General features: G+C 39.9%; 2 protein-coding genes across 2 annotated transcripts; one reads left to right on the top strand and one right to left on the bottom strand.

Moving 5' to 3' along the window:
- Positions 1-8321: 8321 nt before the first annotated feature.
- On the bottom strand, positions 8322-14627 carry LOC306975342 (uncharacterized protein). The gene is made up of 2 exons (XM_079572862.1): positions 14135-14627; positions 8322-9184 (listed from the first exon to the last, which is right to left on the bottom strand). The coding sequence occupies exon 2, from the start codon at positions 9133-9135 to the stop codon at positions 8629-8631; it is 507 nt and encodes a 168-aa protein (XP_079428988.1). The 5' UTR covers positions 9136-9184; positions 14135-14627; the 3' UTR covers positions 8322-8628.
- A 2185-nt stretch (positions 14628-16812) lies between these two features.
- On the top strand, positions 16813-22920 carry msraa (methionine sulfoxide reductase Aa). The gene is made up of 6 exons (XM_079572841.1): positions 16813-17040; positions 20038-20106; positions 20174-20293; positions 22131-22235; positions 22314-22420; positions 22540-22920. The coding sequence occupies exons 1-6, from the start codon at positions 16899-16901 to the stop codon at positions 22702-22704; spliced, it is 708 nt and encodes a 235-aa protein (XP_079428967.1). The 5' UTR covers positions 16813-16898; the 3' UTR covers positions 22705-22920.
- Positions 22921-23282: the final 362 nt, after the last annotated feature.

Here is a 23282-nt window from a genome sequence, read left to right as displayed (position 1 = left end):
CAAATACTACTTTTACTTCAGATATGTTTGTGTGAAGGGGAGCGACACATGTACAATTGTATTTATTAAACGGCTTCACATTTTTTATTACAGCAACTCTTAACCCCTTGACTCCCACCTGAACCGAGCACATTTTCTCCAGTTTGGCTTTACCCCAGTCCAAAAGCTTCTAGAAAAAAGCTGTGAAAATAGCAATAAAACTGAGACGGAAATGTGACAAAAAAGTGAGAAAACATTGATGAAAAAGTGGCAAAAATGTCACAAGAAATTGACAAAAAATTAACAAAAAAATTACAAAAATGTGACCAAAAAAATGACAAAAATGGGCTAAAAAATTTACAACAAAATGACAAAAATGTGATAAAAATTTGAAAAAGAAATTACAAAAAATTGACAAAAATGTGACCAAAAATTGATGAAAAAGTGGCAATAATGTCACAAAAATGTCACAAGAAATTGACAAAAAATTGTCAATTTGTTGTAACAAATGTGACAAAAAAATGACCAAAAAAATGACCAAAAAATTACAAAAATGTGATTTTAAAAAATGACCAAAAAAATGACAAAAAAGTTACAAGAATGAGTTGAATACCCAACAAAAAAATAATGCAAAAAAAATCTGATGACGTGAGGAAAAAGATCCTCTCGGTTCAGGCGGGAGTTAAGAGGTTGAGGCGAGACGCTGCAGGTGGAAACGTTTTGAAGAAATGTCTGTAAACAGGACGATTAAAGTGATAGTCTGTAAGTTTGCAAAGTGAGGACAGATTGGAACGAGAAAGTAAACAATCAAATTCCTCCCCTCTTTAAGCAGAAAGCCCTTCTTAGTTTGATTAAATGAGGAGAGCAGGAACAGAAGCTCCTCCCCCTCCTGATTGGACAGGCTGGTTGACTGGAAAAGCTCGTCTCGTTGGTCAACGCGGGAGGATACGAGACTCTGAATAGTTGCTGAGATCTGGGAACTTCACAAAAAAAGAAGGAAAAAAATATATATACATTTTATACTCACTACTGCCACCTCAGGTCTTAGGCGTAGCTGCAGCTTCTATATTAATCTCGTGCATGACGGATATTCAGACCCGAAGTAACACCTTTCTGAGTGACATTAGGACATGGAGGAACATGTAGGGCAGGGGTAGGCAACGTCAGGCCCGGGGTCCAAATCCGGCCCTCCAGCACAGAACCTCTGGCCCTCACGAGGATTTTGAGAAACATTATGACACAAATCAGAAAGTACTTTAACATTTTAGGGTTAAATGGGAGAAATAATGTTAATACACCCAATTAGCTCACATTATGTACAACTTAAAATAATAATAATTTTAAGGAACAAATGACAGAAACGTACTCGAATTAAGAGATTCAATCTAAAGTTTGAGTAGATTTGGTCTGGTTTTAGATCAGATAAAACATCTTATCACCAATGGAACAAGTCATTATTCTCTTAATTCAGATTATATTGTATCATTTCAAGTGAAAAACAAATCTTTTTAAAGGTAAAAGTTTGTTTGTCTGATTTCAAAGTGGGTTTTATGCTTGTTCCATTGACATCAGCATTTGTATCTTTATCTTAGATTAGTCCAAACAGACTCAAATTCAACATAAAGAACCTTTATTCAAGCAATTTTAAGTCTCATTTCGGCCCTTGGTCTTTATACAATGAAACAAATTGGCCCTCCGTTAAGAAAACTTGCCTACCCCTGATGTAGGGGGAGGAAAATACTTAATTATAACATTTTTAAACTCTGTATAGTCCCTTTAACATTAAAATGCAAGGCCATTTAAACTTCCAGACTGTCACTTTAACCCCCACCTACACAAGCACTTTTCTCCAAATATCCAGATATCCAGGCACTACCCAAATGTAAAAGCTCCCTGAAAAAAACCCTCAAAATGGCGACAAAAACGAGATGTAAATGAAGATGTGAAAGCAACAAAAACATGACAAAAAAGTGACGACGGGCCTGTAGACTGTAAGAATTTTTTAGATATATAAATATTATTTTATTTGAAAAGTCCCTCCTTCCCGGATCTCAGCGACTAATCAGAGTCTAGTATCCTCCCGCGTTGACCAATGAAACGAGCTTTTCCTGTGGAGCAGCCTGTCTAGTCCAATCAGGAGGGAGGGGGAGGAGCTTGATCGCTTACTTTTGAAAATCCTGTTCCTGATCTCCTCGTTTTGCAAACTATGAAGGGCTTTCTGGTTAAAGAGGGAGGAATTTGACCGTTTAATTTAACTCTATCTCTCACTCTCACTTTGCAAACTTACAGACTATCGCTTTAAAGTCTCTTGACGATTATTGAGATCCTTGAGAAAACCTCCAAATGTTGTTTTCATTCCACTCTTGCATCAACATTTTCACTTAGGTTTTTTCACAAACTCAACCAGGTCCGTAATCTTCTCTGAACTCATCTTTGGAGCTGATATGCCTCAGTTAAAGTTTCACATGTATCTCTTTAAATGATTTACCTGCAGCGCGTCGCTTTAATCCTCTTCGTTTTCTGTTGAAAGACGGACCTCAGGTGAAGGGACTGAACTCTGGGCCAAATGACTGTAAAAACGATCAGAAGGATCTTTGATTTCGTGCTCATCTGTAAACTTTATTTATCGACGTTTGTTTCCGCCCGAAGCTTCTGTCTGACGCCTTTGCTGTGTTTACAACAAAATGTATTTTGATAAGAAATAAACAATAGTTTTGGACCAATGTGAAAGTGGGACTGATTTTGTCGGAAAGCCGGGGTGCAGGGGTTATAACCTGAAAATCTAACTTCTCTTTAAATGACAGAGCTGCCTTTAACCTCTTAACTCCCGCCTGAACCGACAGGATCTTTTTCCTCAGGTCATCAGATTTTTTCTCCATCATTTTTTTGTTGGGTATTCAAATCAACTTTGTAACTTTTTTGTCATTTTTTTCCGTACATTTTTTATCACATTTTTGTCAAATTTCTGTTTTTTTTTTCTATTTTTTTGTCAATTTTTTGTCCATTTTTTGTCAAATTTTTATCACATTTTTGTTATTTTTTAGTCCATTTTTTTTCTATTTTTTTGTCACATTTTTTGTAATTTTTTTGTCAATTTCTTGTGACATTTTTGCCAATTTTTCATCCATTTTTTTCACTTTTTTGTCACATTTCCATCATTGTTTTCGTCTCAGTTTCGTTGCTATTTTCACACCTTTTTTCCAGAAGCTTTTGGACTGGGGTAAAGCCAAACTGGAGAAAATGTGCTCGGTTCAGGTGGGAGTTAAGGGGTTGAAGCCACTAGATGCACTACTGCCACCTCAGGTCTTACGTGTAGCTGCAGCTTCTATATTAAGCTCGTGCATGACGGCACTTCAGAACCGAATGAACAACGTTCTGAGTGACAGTGCAGGATTTTAGAGGCAGTTGTGGTGAACAGGTCTGAGCTCTAAACTTTAGGACATGGCTGGAACATGTAGGGGGAGGAAAATACATAACTTTCATATTTTTGAACTCTGTATGTGTGTGTAAGATTTATTCGGACCATAAACAAAACATAAAAACACAAACTCATACGAACTCAAAATACAACCTGCCGTGATTGAGGCAGCTGTGAGCTCAATATCAAATGTGCAGCTCAATACATTTACGTCTTAGGACAAACAATTTTTTTTACCTTTTGCACATTTTAAATGAGGCTGTCCGAAAAGGAGTGGGGGGAAGTAAACACTTATTTAGTCCAACCCCTTTAAAGTACTGACAGTCTCTTGTTCTGTTTACTTTTTAGGCTTCCTGAAAACAATAATTTGAGCACTGTGATCTGAATCCAAGTTGTCGTATACAGTGTGAAAATTACCAATCAACATCAGGTTTACAACAGCTGAACATGAAAAGTCAGAGATTTTCTTCAGATACTTAGAGAATATCCACTCTTTGTATTGATATTTAAACTGTCTGATATTTGGACATGGTTTCAGGTCTACATGTAATTTATTCCATATTTTAGGACCACAAACGGACACACAGAAACGTTTTCTGGATGTCCGGGCATGGGCAATTTTAAAGTGATCCAAGCCCCTTAAATTATATTTCCCTTCTCTTTCAGAAATCAACTGCTGAATTTTTAGAGGTAGTTGCTTATTTTTAGCTTTGTACATTAATTGAGCAGTTTTAAAAGTGATCATGTCATGAAGTTTTAGAGTTGTGGCTTTAATAAACAGTGGATTGGTCTCGGTAACCAGCGTTATAAATTGTTCTTATTGCTCTTTTTTGAAGGATGAATATTGGTTGTAAAGTAGTTTTATAATTATTACCCCAAATTTCGGCACAATATGTCAAGTAAGGCGAGAGCAGAGAAAAGTAAAGTGTTTCTAAAGCCCTTGAATTTAAAGGAATAGGCCACCGTTTTTACATACTGAGATATGTTCTTACCTTAGCTTTGACGAGTTCTTTAGGACCTGTCTGATCTTCCCCCGTGCCTTCAGTCACGTAAACACAGCACAGACGGCGTTAGCATTTAGCCTCTCCCTCTCTCCTCTATAGCTCCAAAACAGGTCAAGATAGAAGCTACCAAGCTCTTCCACGTTTTCCCTATTTAAATATGGTTACGTGAAGTGTTACACTACAAAGTATAATTGCACAAAATTAAACAATGTGGATTTTCTAAGCGGATAAAAGGGGGGACTATATTGTAAGGCGTAATAATACCAGGAGTAGTTTGGCATCCGCACAGTAAAGTGAAGATTACTGCGCGGATTTCGAACTACTCCTGGTATTATCTCATTAACCTCTTAACTCCCACCTGAACGGATCCCATTTTCTCCAGTTTGGCTTTACCCTAATCAAAAAGATTCTTGGGGAAAAAGCACCAAAATAGCCACAAAAATGAGAAGACAACAAGGATGTAAACGCAACAAAAATGTGACAAAAATTCAACAAAAATGTGACAAAAATTCAACAAAAATGTGACAAAAAACTCAACCAAAAAGTGACAAAAATTCAACAAAAATGTGAAAAAAATTCAACAAAAATGTGACAAAAATTCAACAAAAATGTGACAAAAAACTCAACCAAAAAGTGACAAAAATTCAACAAAAATGTGACAAAAACTCAACAAAAATGTGACAAAAATTCAACAAAAATGTGACAAAAATGGAAAAAAAGAAAGAAAAAAAAACATACAAAAGGTGACACAACACAGCAACAACGAAGAAAAAAGATCAGTTTTGTGGGTCTTTCAAATGAGGTGTTACACAGACCTATATAATGGCCAAAGAGGACAGAATGCATTTGGTTTAGGCGGGTGGTAAGAGGTTAACACGTTCTATATTTACCCCCTGTATATTTAACTGTACCTGTACATCATCTTTATAATTCTCAAATAACATTATCTTTGTTTTTGTCAAATTTAGTGATAATTCGTTGATATCAAACCAAGTCTTTAGCTTAATAATTTCACTATTTAGATCAGATAAATAGTCCGTTTTAGCTGCCAAGGGAGGCGGGGGAGGTGATTAATGTAACTACTAAAGTAACTTGTAATCTAAATGAGTTGCACCTGGTCCTGACGCCTGGAGCTCAGACGCAGGTCCCGGGCTCGTTCTCGCTGTAAGTGGATATTCTGTAAATCGTGTTGGAGGAACAGGAAGTGGGTGAGTGCGTCTAATGCGTCTGTATCGATCAGTAAAAGCTTGTAACTCTACTCTCTCGCACTGACCAGAGGAAACGTCGGGGAAGCAGACAGCGGTCAGAGGGGTCAGTCCTCCAGCCTCCACCTGACCTTTTTTGTTTCTCCTCAGAATGTCTATGTGCACGTTATTAACCTCTTAACTCCCGCCTGAACCGAGAGGATCTTTTTCCTCACGTCATCAGATTTGTTTTCCATCATTTTTTTGTTGGGTATTCAACTCATTTTTGTAACTTTTTAGTCATTTTTTTGTCACATTTTTGTCATTTTTTCATCAATTTTTAGTATTTTTTTGTCACATTTCTGTCATTTTTTTTGTCATATTTTTGTCTTTTTTTGTAATTTGTTTGGTCAATTTTTTGTAATTTTTTTGTCACATTTTTGTCATTTTTTTTGTCACATTTTTGTCATTTTTTTGTCATTTTTTTGTCACATCTTTGTCATTTTTTCTTCCATTTTTTTTGTCATTTTTTGTGACATTTTTGCCACTTTTTCTTAAATTTTTCGTCACATTTTTGCCAATGTTTTCTCACTTTTTTGTCACATTTCCATCATTGTTTTCGTCTCAGTTTTGTTGCTATTTTCACAGCTTTTTTCCAGAAGCTTTCGGACTGGGGTAAAGCCAAACTGGAGAAAATGTGCTCGGTTCAGGTGGGAGTTAAGGGGCTAAACAACTAGTGACGCTGTTCACCAATAATATCCTCAATAACTCAAGGAAAACCCAGAGATTTCACTTCTCACGTGTTTATTTTTCATCAAACACCAACAAACATTTTGGACTTCCATTTTCAGCGATTAGCTTATTCCTTCCTCCACTATGGGTTCAGGTCACGAGTGGAGGACGACAGGGTAAGGCAAGTTCATTTGTAAACCGTACACAATTCAAAGAGCTTCACAATAAAATTACAAGTTGGCACAGGAAACCAGTCCATAAAAATCAAAGTAATCATTCATAAAAGCGAAGAGTGAAGGAAAAATACTTCCACGTACAGTTTAAAAGCACTGTTTTCAGAGTCGAGGCGTGTTTCTCGTCCTCTGTTCCAGATTATAGCGGCGTCAAATGTATAAAACGCTCAGTCAAAGCAGCCAGAGGCAAAACAAAGGGGGAAATAACTTGTTTGTCACCCAACGTGACATATTTTCTACCAAAGAGGCATGGAGAGGAACAGTGTGGTTCTACAGGTCATAAATACATGAATAACAGAGAATGCTAACGCTAATGCTAACATTAACTTAATGCGACTGTGCCTGTTTCTCTTCTCCTGGACACTTCTTGGTATTTTCTACTAAATAAAGACACAAATATACAGAGCAAGGACGAAGTGGTTCAAAATCCCATAAATACATACAGTTATTGTAACACGTAAAGGCACAAATAGATGTTTTTACCAAACAAATGTAATTGCTTTAGCTGACTTGTTCTGCCATGTTTGTTTTTGTGTCCAAAACAGTGCACTTCTAAAAATAAAAAAAAAGTATAGTGCTCTCACTGTATAAATAAAGATAAATAAATACATAAATTACAGAATGCTAACTTGAATACTAACATTAGCTTAATGCGACATGCTAACGGCTAGCTTTAAGTGCCTGTTTCTCTTCTCCTGGACACTTATTGGTATTTTCTACTAAATACAAAGATACAGAGCAATGACAAAGTGGTTCAAAATCCCATACAGTTATTGTCACGTGTAAAGGCACAAATAGATGTTATTTTCCACAAATGTAATTGTTTTAGCTGACTCGTATTTATTTAGTAAAATTGTTTTCATCATGTTCATTCTTGTCAAGTAAAATGGGCCTTTCCATGTATTAAAAAAGATAAATGCACAAATAACCGATAATGCTAGCCATGTTAGCTTAATGCTTCATGCTAACGGCTAGCTTCGAGTGCCCGTTTTTCACTTCTTCTGGACACTTCTTGGAATTTTCCAAACACAGAGACAAACAAGGACAAAGTGGTTAAAAATCCCATAAATACATACAGTTATTGGTGTTATTGTCACGTGTAACGGCACCAATGGATTTTTTTTAACCACACAAAGGAATCTGTTTTAGCTGACTCACATTTATTCTTTAAAATTGTTTTGTCATGTTTATTTTTGTGTACAAAACAGTGTAGCATAGTGCTCACACTGTATAGAGACAAACACATACATAAAGAACAGCTCATGCTAACCATAACACTATGTTAGCTTAATGGTGACATGCTAACGGTTAGCATTTTTCACTTCTACTTGATATTTGTTGGTGATTTCTATCAAATTCAGATACAAAGACGACGAGATGGACAAAATGGTCAAAATAAACAACAACATACAGCCATTGGTGCTGTTGCCACGTGTAAAGGCACAAATGGATGTTATTTTTCACACAAATGCAATTGTTTTAGCTGACTCGTATTTATTCTGTAAAATTGTTTCCATCATGTTCATTCTTGTCAAGTAAAATGGGCCTTTCCACGTATGAATATAGATAAATACATAAAGAACCGATAATGCTAGCCATGTTAGCTTAATGCTTCATGCTAACGGCTAGCTTCGAGTGCCAATTTTTCACTTGTACTGGATTTTCCAGACACAGAAACAACAAGGACAAAATTGTGAAAAAAAATCCCATAAATACAGTTATTGGTGTTATTGTCACATGTAACGGCACCAATGGATTTTTTTTCCCGCTGACTCATATTTGTTCTGTTAAACTGTTTTCATCATGTTTATTCTTGTCACGAAAAAGACTGCATTGTGTTCTCATTGGGCCGTTCCATGTATGAATAAAGATAAATACATAAATAATTGATTAGACTAGCCGTAATTCGAATGTTAGCTTAATGCTACATGCTAACGGCTAGCTTCAAATGCCGGTTTTTCACTTTTAATGGACATTCTGCTTGATTTTCCTCCACCAGAATGAGACAAAACGTTCACAATGACCTGACTGGACTTAATTTGTGTGTGTTAAATATGTTTATAATCCCGTACCACCTATTATGACGTGTTGCCATCTTTATCTATGAGTATCAGTCCATCCATCTGGTCCATCTGGGGTTCCTCCACCTCATCCGTCCATAAATTCTTCGGAAACTCTGTCATTGCAGAATCTCCGTCCCCGTCTAGACCTTTCAGCTTCTCCTTCCTGCTCAAACCCCGCCGGGCTTTCTTCTTCAGCCTCATCTTGTCGATTTCCTTCAGCACCGAACACCGGGTGGTTTTGGACACTCCCGGCAGGTCGCACCTCTTGAAAATGACGGCGCTCGAGGCCAGTTTATCCTTGGCGGACTCGCGCTCGATTCTCCTCAGGTCCTTGTCGGTCAGTTTTCGCCTCTTCCTCTCGACTCGCTTCCTGCGGCCCTCCTGGCTGTTCTCCACGAAGTGCTTGATGGTCCTGTGGTCGCGTCCCAGGAGCTTGGCGATGTCCAGGGTGCTGCATCCCTCCGACAAGCTCCGCACGATGTCGGTCTTTTCGGCGTCGGTCAGATCTGTTTTCTTTCCCATTTTGTTCCGAGGGGAAGAAGCCGCGTGATATTCGGAGCGTGGACCTCGACTTCACACAGCGTGGAGATGGAAAATGTGCATAAAAAAGATGATATGGTCACAATAAGTCTGTTAAGTTCTACTTAGTTCTACTCAGCTCTACTTCCTGGTTTGCAGATGTGCGAGAAACTACAAAAACTCTTTCATACCACAATCAATATTTCTGAAACTCAACAGAGAGTTACTGAACAGACTTATTTATCAGGCCCATGAGCCAAACATGCTGAACCTACTGCTATAAAAGTAATATTTACCAAAATCGGTACTTAAGGTTTAGCGGAGAAAAATGCTAACGGCTACGCTAACACGGGAAGTGCAGACTTTAGTAAATAATACTTTTTTTGCAGTAGGTGCGGCATTTTTGGCTAATGAGTCTGAGAAATAAGTCTGTTCAGTAACTCTCCGCTGAGTTTCAGAAATATTGATGGTTGTTTTAAGAGTTTTTAATGTTTTTTTCTCGCATATTTGCCGGTCTGCTCGGACGTCACAGCTCTACTTTCGGGTTCGCAGATGTGCGAGAAACTACAAAAAACTCTTTAAAACCACAATCAATATTTCTGAAACTCAACAGAGAGTTACTGAACAGGCTTATTTATCAGGCCCATGAGCCAAAAATGCTGAACCTACTGCTAAAAAAGTAATATTTACCAAAATCGGTACTTAAAGTTTAGCGGAGAAAGATGCTAACGGATACGCTAACCCGGGAAGTACCTTTCGGGTTCACAGATGTACGAAATCCATATTTTGGAAACTCAACAGAGAGTTGCTGAACCTACGTATTTCTCAGACTCATTAGCCAAAAATGAAGTAAAAAGTAATAGTCGTTTCTTCCGGGGTTAGCGTAGCTGCTGCGCTGTTTGCATTTATCTCCTCTAACCCTGATGCAGCGATTTTGGTAAATATTACTTTTATAGCAGTAGGTTCAGCATTTTTGGCAATGGGCCTGATAAATAAGTCTGTTCAGTAACTCTCTATGGAGTTTCAGGAATATTGATTGTGGTATTAAAGAGTTTTTTGTAATTTTTCTGCGAACCCGGAAGTAGAGCTGTGATGTCACCACTTAATAAACGTATCCTTTATAAGGCAGACCCATAAAGCATTCACAAGATTAATCATGAACTAACACCTATAGATAACAGAGGTGGGCAATATATCGTCTGCAAGATAATATCGAAATTTCTGTTTGGACGATATGCAAATTTACAATATCGAGTTTATCTCCAATGTCACGAAATGGGGGGAAGAAATTAGGGGAAAATTAAGGAACAATTGAGGGGAAAAGTTGAGAAAAAATTGAAAATACATTTTTGTCAATATCGCCCAGCCCTATAGTAACTATATATACACTATGCATGTTAAAATATTACAAGCATTTACAAACAAATCAAGGCGAGACGCTGCAGGTGAATAGGGAAAAGTCTTTATTCTGTGATAGATACAGACGGCATCGTGTCATAGAAGGGGGCGTGGCTTCGCCAAGGGGGGGAAATGGAATCTTTTGGGAAACACAATTTTCACTTTTTTTATTATATTATTTATCACACTAATAAAGTCAAGTGTAAATCGGGCCCATATGGATATTTTCTCACAGCAGATTGTTCAGTAGAAGTGAAAAAACGGCAGTCGTTGCAAGCGCTACCTAGCCGTTAGCATTAGCACGATGCTAACATGAAGCTTCCTGTTAGCATTCTCCATTATTTATGTATTTATGGGCTATTGAACCACTTTGCTCCTCCCCATGTCTTTGTTTCTGTATTCATTAGAAAACTATATTCATAATTCTGCATTTGTTAAGTAGAAATTTTAGATTTTTCTCCAAATTCTTTTCCCCTTAACTGTTTTCATGAGCATATGGTTGATTCCAGAGATGCCGTCTGTATCTACATCGAAACTGAACCTGTAGATTTCTGACATAATCATGAGGAAAATGTAATGCAAGTTTTCTCTCATTTAATGTTTTCATATAAAATAAGGGGAAAATCTAAATGATGGATCGAGCCAGGTTTAAATATGGTTTTATTTTGTTTACACGTTATTTACAATTCAGTTCAATAAACCGTAACTCAACTTTATCATAGACTCGGGTCCAGAGAGGGTTTTTGGAGCTTGTTTTCTAATTAGCTAGTTATTAATATTCAAATTGGGCGGGTTAGTGCTCAAGTGGATAATTTAATGTGGAGATGATGCCAATGTGAGGAAAATGGTCCCTGAATTTGGTGAAGCATTAAATCAGTTCATTAATTAACCCCTTAACTCCCACCTGAACCGAGCACATTTTCTCCAGTTTGGCTTTACCCCAATCCAAAAGCTTCTGGAAAAAAGCTGTGAAAATAGCAACAAAACTGAGACGAAAACAATGATGGAAATGTGACAAAAATGTGATAAAAATTTGACAAAAAAATGACAAAAAGTTTATTTAAAAAATGACCAAAAAAAGGACAAAAATGTGACAAAAAATTACCAAAATAAAATTACAAAAATGTGACAAAAAAATGATTAAAAAAAAGACGAAAAAATGACAAAAATGTGAAAAAAAAAAATGACAAAGTTACAAGAATGAGTGGAACACCCAACAAAAAAATGATGGAAAAAAAAATCTGATGACGTGAGGAAAAGGATCCTCTCGGTTCAGGCGGGAGTTAAGAGGTTAATGCAGCGCAGATGAGGGGATTAATCTGAAGATGTAAAGTAAATAACACTAACTCCTCTCTTAATAACATTTTTTCATCATTAGTTAACTGTTAGTTCATGATTAGCTCGTGTTTACGAATGCTTTACAGATGTGCCTTCCTCTGTGCATAAACAAAACCCCACATGTGTCCGTGACGTCACTCTCACACCCCCGGACAGACCCGCCGTCGTCGCCTTCTGGTCCCTCTCTTGGCATTCACCGCGTGCCTTAATTGTTTAGAATTTAAATCAAGGTCCACTGTGAACACGAACAGAGGCGACCCACAATCCCCCGCTGCCGGATGCCCTCCCGCACACGTGACACTTATCGCTGTTTATCCAGGCTTCGGACTGGCACCATGAAACATCTCACAACCTCCGTCACGTTTAGAGTCCAATGCTAAAATAACTCCAGTCTTCTGTACAAAGTTCTGCTCAGTCGGGCTACTTTGGAAATCGAGTTGTCCTGACTTAGTGCAATTAAAATGTTCTTTCTGGTTTATTTTCGCTTTTAAATGGCAAAATGTGACATCCTGACTGGAATTAAGAATAATTTGCATGAATTGGAGTGATTCTAAAAGATCTTTCAATTGAACACGATTTTTTTTTTCACGTAAGATCAGAAAAATCTACTTATTTCCAGCTAAACTAAATATATCTAATCTTAAATGGAATATTCGCAAAAGTAATTGTTCCTTTTGTGGATGATTTTACTGAACTCAATTCAAATCAAGAGTGAATCCTCTAGTTCAAGGGATTTACATCCTGGACAAGGCCTTCAGGGAGGAGACTGTGGAATCTACGGGCCAGTTCCAGTCGACTGAAGAACGGTTTCATACACAAGGCCATGGGGAAGCTGAACTCCCTGCCCTCCCTCCCACCCCTCCTCCCCCTCCCCCCGCTCCACAATCAAGGATGAGAGAAATATAGAGCCCTTTTTGCAGTGTATCTAAGTTTGTTCTGGGTCAGCCCGGTTTAGCCCTGATTTTTATTTTCAATTAAAGCATATGTTTATTCGTTATGCTCTCTCATCGAATGCAATTTCTCCATCTGTGAGATCAATAAAGTATCATCTTATCTTATCTTATCTTATCTTTATATGTTTCATGTCGCATCGTAGTAGAATGTACTACAGAAATCAAGTGGATTGGATCTTGGATTACCCGACCTTCAGTCCTAGTCTTGGTTTAGTCCTGGCAAGCCCCTTGTTTAATCCTATTTTAGTCACGCTTTGGTCTCATTGTTTAGTCCTGCTATTATCTCGCTTTACTCCTGCAAAAAGGGAATCGAATAAATGAGTGAATATTTCCTGAAAAAAGTAGATTTGCCCTTGATTTTGTTGGGTGAGGAGAACTGCCAGTGGAACGAGTAATCAGCACTTAAAAGAACAAGTATCACATTGCACTTCAAATGAGATCAAACATAGACGTAATTTCAACTTATTGCTGCGTAATTTTGTCAAGAAATAAAAGACGATTTCTTCATTGAGGAGATAAAAGCCCGTTGAACATGATATTTGCATTTTAGGCCTACTTAATATAACATGTTATGGATACTTGCGCCACCGGGAGATTTTTTTACAGGGCATATCGACAAATATTCATCATTTCAGTATCTTTTTTTAAAATCGAGGTATAATTTTCGTCTTGGTCCTGACTCAGTCCCGGTTTCGCTCTAGTCCTAGTCTCGGTTTCGCGCCTGCTCCGGCCTCTCCTCTCCTCGCTTTGATGGAGGCAGCACTGCGGACCATTACACTCCATTATCCTCCAGCGGCACGTTTGTACTGCGGCGTTTCACCCCCTTCACCCGCGACAACCCGGCCTCCCCTGCGCTCCCCGCCCGGGTTTAAACCTCCCTGCGCCTGCCCGTGCCTTGCTCACTGGCACCTCGGCAGCACCCCTCTCTATGCAAATGACCCACTTCTGATCCAGCGGGAGGGGGCTGCCGTCTTTGTGTTACAGACGGAGGCACAATGACGCAGAGAAACGCGGATTATTGTGTGCGTGTGTGTGCGTGGAGAGAATTGTGCCAAATTACGCGTGCCTTTTTGCGCACGGTGTTATTAGCCCATCTGTATATTTGTTTTACATAAAGGGGGGGCTTTGATGGTCGCGTTTTGTGCGGGTTCAAAGGCAGCAGATGGACGCGAGCCTATTGCGACACTGCAGCGTTTTTCTGAAGCTCATTTCGCAACTAACAAAAAAAAAGCCCAAATGAATAAAAAAAAAATGGCAGTCAATAAAAAAAACAAAGGAGATCAACGAGTCTCTTTCACGCGGAGATACAATACCTTACAGCAGAGGGTGGACACAAAAGGAAATGTTAGATTTTTTGCATTGTTTGTTCATTAAAATCGTCCGAGATGCGGTGCCGAGCCTCGAGGAGGACGGTGCCCCGGGAAAGGCGATCGTTCCTCGGTGTAGTCGCTGGGAGCAGGTCGCTGGAGGTTCGCGGATGAAGCGCAGAGAAAGGAGAGCAAAGATGGGGGATGCTGCAGAGGTCGAAGCGTCCTTGGTCGATTTTTTTTTCCCTCTCTCTCTCTCTCCCCCCACACCCCGCCGCCGCCACCTCTTCTTCCCACAAAGACCTCCGCGGTGCGTTGTTTTTTTTTGTGGCGCTGACGGGAATAAACGCTGCGCGCGTCGCGTTTGTTGTTGTCGCCTGTGCTGGAATGGCGTAAATAGTCCGTAACCGGGTCCCGAAAACAGGATGGAGAGATGGCGCTGGTGCAGTGATGGAGATGAAACGCGGGCAAGGAGGATGGAGGGATGCGGAGATGCGCAGAGCGAGGGGAGGGGTGGAGCAGGGGAGGGGGAGGAGGAAGGGGGGAGGGAGGGGGAAGAGCAGAGAGAGAAAGGAGAGAGTGCTTGACGCGAATTAAATGCTGCTGTTGGAAAACACATATATATACCGTCTATCTTATTGCTGCATGATCTGATAATAAGCTTGTCCGTAATAAAGATCAGCTTTGGGTTTTATTTCAAAGCAGTTTGCGCATGTTTTGTTCCCCTTTGAAGATTTTGTGATTAAATATTGCTGTTATCCAAACCACTCACTTATCACGTTTCAAGTGCTGCTCATGTTAGGAATTCTTAGTCTAAAGCACATTTTACTATATGCAATCTGTATTAAAGGGGGGGTATTATGCAAAATTGACTTTTTCAAGCTTTACATCATGTTATTATGTCGTTCCCTCATTAAAAACATGCCTGAAGTGTTGCCTTGGCACATTCACGTATTCTTGAGTAATCTGTGAAAACTCTGATGGCGGCCATTTTAGGGATAGGTTTGCCTGAGTCCTCCTAGGAACGCCCCCACCTCCTGGAGACGCCTCCGAGCTTTCGTCACCAGCCGAGTAACCAACCACTGCTCCTCAGCAGAACCCCCTCCCCACTGATGCCACAGACAGCGTGTGGAGGGGGCGTGTCTAAAGGCTCAGAGGTTCTTAAAGAGACAGAGGCCTATTTCAAGACATTCACTACAGCCATTTTGAGAGAGACATTTTATACATGGCAGTTATTCTAATTTACTGCATTTACAGACCAAAAGAAGGTTTGTCATCATTGTAGTGTGATATAGACTGGTGCTATGTGACTGAAAAAAGCAGAATACCCCCTCTTTAAAACAAAGCAAAAATACAATAACATTGCCGCGGCATAATTCTCAGTTAAAGGAAAATAGTTTATTGACACTATGAAAGAGGGAGCTGAGTCTGGGCAAAGCTCTCGATTTACCGATCGATCTGCGTTCCCGCCCTCACATATGGTCATGAGATCTGGGTAGTGACTGAAAGGACGAGATCGTGGATACAAGCGGCCGAAATGAGTTTCCTTCACAGGGCGGCTGGGGGTGAGGAGCTCAGTAACCCGGGAGGAGCTCAGTTACCCGGGAGGAGCTCGGAGTGGAGTCGCTGCTCCTTCACGTCGAAAGGAGCAGCTGAGGTGGCTCGGGCATCTGTTTCGGAGCCTCCTGGTCGCCTCCTGCCTGAGGTGTTCCAGGCATGTCCTAGTGGGACAAGGCCTCGTGGAAGGCCCAGGACACGCTGGTGGGACTATGTCTCCGAGCTGGCCTGGTGTGGCCTCGGGGTCAGAACAGCTGGAGGAGGTGTGTGTGGATCGGGAAGTCTGGGCGTCTCTGCTGAGACGCTGCCCCGCGACCCGGCCCCGGATAAAGGAGAAGAAAATGGATGGATGGAGATTCTGACAGGAAGTGACATAGATAGAGGTAAAGTTCCAGTTTGACTCATTTCCCATTGATTTAACATGGTTGGCACGGCAACAGTTTGAAATGGTTTGCCTCCATCTATGTCACTTCCTGTCACTGTCCCTGTAACAAATGACATCGCAGGAACCAAGGATTGCTTTGAATTTTTTTATTCTACTATTTGCATTTCATGATGTAGCCTAATGCTAATGAAGGCAATTATATACACTATAAACATCACAAAAATGATACAAAGTTTATTTTTATTTTTTTTTACAAAATCTTAATACCATTGTGTTTGTTATCGTTTTAGCAAGAAATGTGCCTAATATGCTCTTTAACAACTGGCACCATATGGTCATTATTATTTTACTAAACAAAACATAACGCAGGCTGATGTCCCATTATTATGATATTAGACAAACTCCTACAACATAATACAATTATTTACCAAAATCCATGTATGAAATAAAAAGTCGGTAACTGTGATGTAAGTTAGGAGCTCTATGTTGTGTAAAAGCCGTGTTATAACAGCAGTGTTGGGTAATTCTCCGGACTGTCTAAAATCCAGGCATTTCACTCCAGGGGCGGAACAAACTGACGTCATTCATAATCAAATAAGTAAAATAAGTTATTTGTCATTAACTTCTGATGAGACTACATGGTGGCTCAAGTGATTTTAAAACTGTAATCAATACCATACTTTATAATAATTAAAGTAAGTCTCTTTAATAACGGAATTATCATAAGTCCCGCCCACTCGGAGCGAAATGCCTGGGCTGTAGCGCGTGCCCAGCCTAAACCCGCAGCGCCGGGGCTCTGGCACTCGGCAGTTCCGCCTCCGCCTGCCCATGGTGCTCTCCTCCCCGCGGCTCAGGCTCATCTGGCGGCACTTGGTCAACAGTCGGATGGGAGACATGGGCTCCAAAGGCCAGATGCCCTCCCCGGAGTCCGCGCTGCCCGGACGCCCCGAGAGCACCATCAAAGTCAGCGGTAAGTTAGCTTTAGCATGTTAGCATGATGGATATAACTGAACTTTCCCGTAAACGTTTGTGTTTTAACTTTCACCGAGGCCTTCAGGGACCGGACACGTTTCAGTAAAGTTGATAAATGTGCCAAATATGTTCAAATCCGTGAATGAACTTGTGTTATTATTGTTTGGTAATAACCACGTTACATCAACACACGGCTCTGCGCATGCGCGGTATTTTACACTTTAAGTAACATCAACTTTTGGGTTTAATTACATTAAAAACAAACTAACAAAACATTTACACATAAGGACTGTGCACATACTAGACCTTACCTTTTATCTAATTCAGCTTTACCCAAATCTAAAGTGTTACAGCCTAGGTTAAGATAAGATAGGTTGAGATAAGATAGCCTTTATTGATCTCACAATGGAGAAATTTACAATTAGGCCAGATTAACACCTCATTTGAAAGCTAAGACCCACAAAACTGAGTTTTTGTTACATTTTTGTTTAATTTTTGTCACTTTTTATTTATTTATTTTGTCACTTTTTTGTTGAAATTTTGTCACTTTTTTGTTGAATTTTTGTCACTTTTTGGTTGAATTTTTGCCACATTTTTGGTGAATTTTTGTCACATTTTTGTTGAGTTTTTGTCACTTTAATGTTGCGTTTTTGTCACTTTAATGTTGTTCGTTTGTGGCTTTTGTCACTTTTCCCATTGATTTTTTTCCTCACATTTTTGTCGAGTTTTTATCCTCGATTGCGTCTCATTGTTGTCGCTTTGACACTTCTTTCAAGAAGCTTTTAGATTTGGGTAAAGCCAAACTGGGGATTGGTTGCTACTAGGGATGCACCGATACCACTTTTTCTAAAACCGATACGAGTACGAGTACTTGGATTTAAGTACTCGCCGATACCGAATACCGATACGCGTACAAGGCATTTTCTTCAACATTCTTACTTTTTTTTTTCACAGCAGATTGGTTTGTAATTAGTTCATTTACTCATGTACATTTCCTTAAGTAAAGTAGGCGACACATTTAAGAGCAGTTATATTAGAATTGTGCTGATGATTTATTTATTTATTTTATTTTTATTCAATATAATTTTTAATTTTTATTGCACTGTCCATCAGAGACAGAAAAGCCCATGTCCAAAAGCTCCCAATGCCTGTGCTTTATTCATTTATTTTTATTTAACAATAGTATTGAAATGGTACTTAAATGGTCTCTTTTCGTCTTTACTTCAGCTCCTGTAGATTTTCTCGTGTGTTTTGTAGCAACTTAGCGAGTAGCTACGGTGTTTTCATTGTTTACTGCACCTCATTTTCGCTCAATATGGACATGCTGTATGTCTTTACGTTGGATTTTCTGAGGACTTTTTAGTCGCTGGGTTAGTTTTTCAGAAGAATAAACCCCTGGGCATAAAACGGCGTCAGAGTGGCCAAAACTGCGCTAGCCGCGAGTTAGCAACGTTAGCCTGTATGTTGTAAACACTGCAGACGCTGCAGCACGAACAACATTTAGCTCTGGTTAAATCCAGCACAGACTCTGATTTAGGGAGTGTCATCTGTAATAAAGTCAGCTCTATGTGGATTATTGTATTTCCACTAAAGAATTCTCAAGCTTGTTGCATCTTCTCTCCTCAGCTGAGAGCTGCGCCTCGTAGCTGCGCCTCGTAAGTGCGCTGGCCGCACGTCAAATGGTATCGGTTTCTGGTATCGGGACCTCATGAATGAGTACGAGTATGAGTACAAGCATGTGGTATCGGTCCGATACCCGATACTGGTATCGGTATCGGTGCATCCCTAGTTGCTACTCTTTCCATAGATGTTTTTGGTAATGTGTTTTTTACGATGCTGAATTATAATGTTGTGAAATGACCTCCTTCACATATTAACACATCCTTGGGTTTTCTTTGTGTTGAAATGATTTAGTAACAGTTGCTTTCGTAATGACTCTCTGTAAGAGCTGCTGTCGCAGTGGAAGTGGTGCCTAGTTCTGTTTTTTAACTGTTTTCTCAGAGTAAGTTCCCGACTTAAAGGGATATTTCTGGATGTTTGACATAGGGCCTCATTTCCTAGTTATCCTAATTTGTTTGTTATTCATACAGTTCTTATCTGATGGTCTATTTGTTCCAGAGGAAACACTACACAGTTTGGTCCTGGTTAATGCTGAGATGCTTGATAAAGTTTTCTCCTCAGTGAGGCCGACCACATGTCTTTTGGACCCGGTCCCAACCCCGTTTTTTAAAACATTTTATGGATCTTTTAGAGACGAGCTTCTAAACATGATGAATTGCTCTCTTCAGACGGGGGTCTTCCCGGCTGCGTTTAAAGGGGCGGTGGTGAGGCCCCTGTTAAAGAAGAGCAATTTGGGCTGTAAAGATCTTAACAATTTCTTACCATTCTTACCATTTTTAAGCAAAATCTTAGAAAAACTTGTCTTTATCCAACTTAATGATTTTATTACTGCAAAAAATGTCCTTGAGAAATTCCAGTCCGGCTTTAGGGTAAACCACAGCACCGAGACGGCCCTCTTAAAGATTTTAAATGACCTTAGATTAGAATCATGTTTGGAATATAACTGACCTGCATCACATGAATGATCGCATTTTGAGGGACTATTTTCTAGCAGATCACTCCGCCGCCGCGTAGCTTAAACAACCACAAAGCTGATGCTGCTCAAATATAAGTTATTGTAAATGCAAAATGGTTAAAATTACTATGGACACAGACATTTATATGGTTAGTCTGGTGTTATAAGTGATTTGCCTCAGGTGCCTCAGGTCACACTGTTTTTAATGCAGGCTAGCTGATACCATAGACATGCACTGGCCTTGCATTAGCCTAGCGCCATGAAACTCTTCAAATATAAGAATTGCTTGAATTACAAAAAAATATATCTCCAGAAATCAGCAACACTCTGGATAACGAGGAAATGAGGCCCGATGTCAAAAATCCTGAAACATCCCTTTAAGAAATGATTTGTTTCTGAAAGTCTTTGTTCTGTTTTCAGCCAAACACGACGTGAACGGCAACAAGACGACGCCGCCGTTCCCCGACGGCGCCGAGACCGCCATGTTCGGTGCGTATTGAGGTCGGCCGGAGTGTCGGGTGAAACCGTCTGACCGTGAAGGTGCGTTTGTTTTCAGGGATGGGCTGTTTCTGGGGGGCGGAGCGTAAGTTCTGGAAACAGAAGGGAGTTTATTCGACGCAGGTGGGATACGCCGGAGGATTCACCCCGAACCCCACCTACAACGAGGTCTGCACAGGTAATAATACAATACAATACAATACACACACATACACATACACATACACATACACATACACATACACATACACATACACATACACATATACATACAATATAGTCTATTTCCATCAAATCACTTTGTAGGTGCAAGATTATCCCAATCTAATCGATATTCAAGCACATGAACCTTAAATGTCAATAAACAGCTTTCATTTAGACTCAAAGTGGCATTAAATATACGTTTCTTGGACAATAATGACATTAGTCGACTATAAGTTTGTCAAAAATACACAAAATAATGGTGTAAAACAGTGAAGCTGCTGTGAAGCCTGAAAATCCACACAATGCTTTGCCCGATTTTCTAATAAATATTTTCCTTGGAATGTTTGCAAATCTTTTGAAATGAAAGTATTAAACTGGACAAACTGCTGCCCACGGATCCAGACTGAGTTTTTCATCACCGTCCCGAAAACCATTTTGCATTGTCTTGAAAAAGATGTGAACCGTCCCAAATTAAATATGCTTTTTTATAATGAATTATTTAGATTTTTTGTTATTATACATTTATTTTAAATGTGTTTTTATTATTGTACAGTATAGTGTGCATATAAATGAATCATTTATTATTATTATTATTATTATTACAGTTTTTATCGATTTTATTGGAAGTAATAAAGGTCTCCTGATCTTTCATAAGAAGAAAACTGCTCATTAATGTTTAGATTCATTAGACTCATGGTGAGGCGTCTTTCCAATATTACGGCCCTCGTCTCTGGAACCACCGGAGCTCAGGGCTGCAGCTCAAGCCCACCTTTAGCTTAGCCTTTAACTAATCTATTTATTTAGTCCTAATATATAAAACATATGTATGGGAGGTTGTGCAGGCGCATTGTTTTAAATGTTGTATCTGTAAAGCACTTTGTGATTCCTTTCGGTATGAAAGGCGCTTTATAAATAAAGTTTGATTGATAGATTCATATTGTAGCAACACTAATGGTGCGTTCATGTGGATGTGCAGCTGTCGGAGCCCGAGCTGTGACGTCACTGTCATTGTCCTCAGCTGGTTTGTGTTCATGTGTTTTTTACTTGGGAAAGTGGAGATTTTCATGTCATCAAATGAAAACCCTCTTTCATCATTGATTATCGTTCAGCTGAGCTAATCATTTAAAGTGTCATGTGAGGACAACATGAACGCACCATAAGGCCCATTAAAAATGTTATTCCTGTTTTAAATATTCTTTGTCTGCTCTTAAAAGTAAAACTTCTTCATAAGCCTTTAGTTTTATCGTCCTCGAGCTCAGCTGTGATGACAACGAAACGAACAACGAAAACACCACATGTGGCCTTTGTAAAGAGATCGTTAGAAAGTCTGAAACGCAGCTACATCAGCAGCAGGTCACATCAGCCATTTTCCACATTGTCTGTATTTAAGAGCAGGGACTGTGTTAGTCTCCAGCTCTGCTGCCCGTTTATACATTCTGACATCTGTTCTGACCTGAGCTTAGACGAGTTGATCCGTACCTGTCTGGTCTTTGTGCGTGTGAAGAAGAGCCTGGTCGTTTCTAACTTCCCCCCGTTTGGAGCTATAGGAATATACTGCGAGAGGCCAAATGCGAACAACATCTTTTGTCGTTTGGCGTGACTGAGGGCACACACAAAGACCAGACAGGTACACATCAACTCGTCTAAGCTCAGGTGAGAACAGATCTCAGTCTGTATAAACGGTTCCTGTTCCTTTAAGTAAATAATTGTAAAGCCGCTCTGCAGAGCTGACCTTCAGCGCCCCCTGTTGGCCTCACTCTTTACAGTTCGTTTATATATTATAAAGTTAATAAAGTGTCTGTGTTTCTCAGGTAGGACGGGTCACGCGGAGGTCGTGCGAGTCGTCTTTCACCCCGAGAAAATCAGCTTCGCCGGACTCCTCAAGGTGTTCTGGGAAAGCCACAACCCCACACAAGGTTCTGCACCGGTTATGTTGAACAGCAGAAATCTGTGTGAAGAGTCTCTGTTTTATGTGTTACGTTTGTTTGCCTCAGGGATGCGTCAGGGGAACGACTGCGGGACGGCGTATCGCTCTGTGATCTACGCCTCGTCACCGCAGCAGCTGCAGGAGGCGCTGGACAGCAGGGGGCAGTATCAGAAGGTAAACAAAGACTTCCCAAACGATGCTGTATAAAGACCAACACAGTATTTCACCATTAATGAGGTTTAAATACGTTAGACCCGCCTCCAAACCCAGACTGAAGGGACTACTTTGTGCAGGTGCTGACGGAGGAAGGATACGGCCCCATCACGACGGAGATCGCGGACGGGAAGACGTTTTACTACGCTGAGGATTATCACCAACAATATCTGAGCAAGAACCCGGACGGTTACTGCGGCCTGGGGGGCACCGGCGTGTCCTGCCCCATCGGCCGCAAGAACTGAAGCCGGACCTTTAACCAGATCACAAAATACTGCAGTTCTTACACTTTAAGTAATAACTATTGGAGTAAAATTTCAACGCAAATCCATGACTTTTCTGCTCTGAAACATCTGAAGCTCTTTTCCTTTTTAAGAATGTTGATTTTTATTTCTTTATGAAAATAATGTAATAGAAATGTCTTTTATTTATGACGATGCTGCCGGGCGTGAAATGGTTAATGTTTAATGAAGTGAAACGGTGACTGAGATGATGCTTATTTTTGTTTTAAATACATTTGAAAATGCTCAGATTCCAGAAAGACGTGTCTGTGTCTGTTTCCAAAGCCGACGTTCGAACCACAGACATTTTAACTTCAAATCCAAGTGTCTCGGTGCAGAAAGAGCAGCTCATGGAACAGCAGGGGCGACAGTGACAACAACAAGGAAGGAAAGTTAAAGAATAATTTTATTATCTAAAAAAATGTTTGGCAAGTGTATAGTATACAGTATATACATATGGTAACAGCATCATAAATGTGCAGTTTTGTGCGTGGGGCGGTGAGGAACGGCGGCCTCGTGATCTATAAAAACATCTCATCTAG

This window comes from Gobius niger, assembly GCF_951799975.1.
Source record: "Gobius niger genome assembly, chromosome: 15".
Classification (NCBI taxonomy): Eukaryota; Metazoa; Chordata; class Actinopteri; order Gobiiformes; family Gobiidae; genus Gobius; species Gobius niger.
Note: the sequence above shows the minus strand (reverse complement) of the source record. Positions and strands in the feature narration are given on the sequence as shown.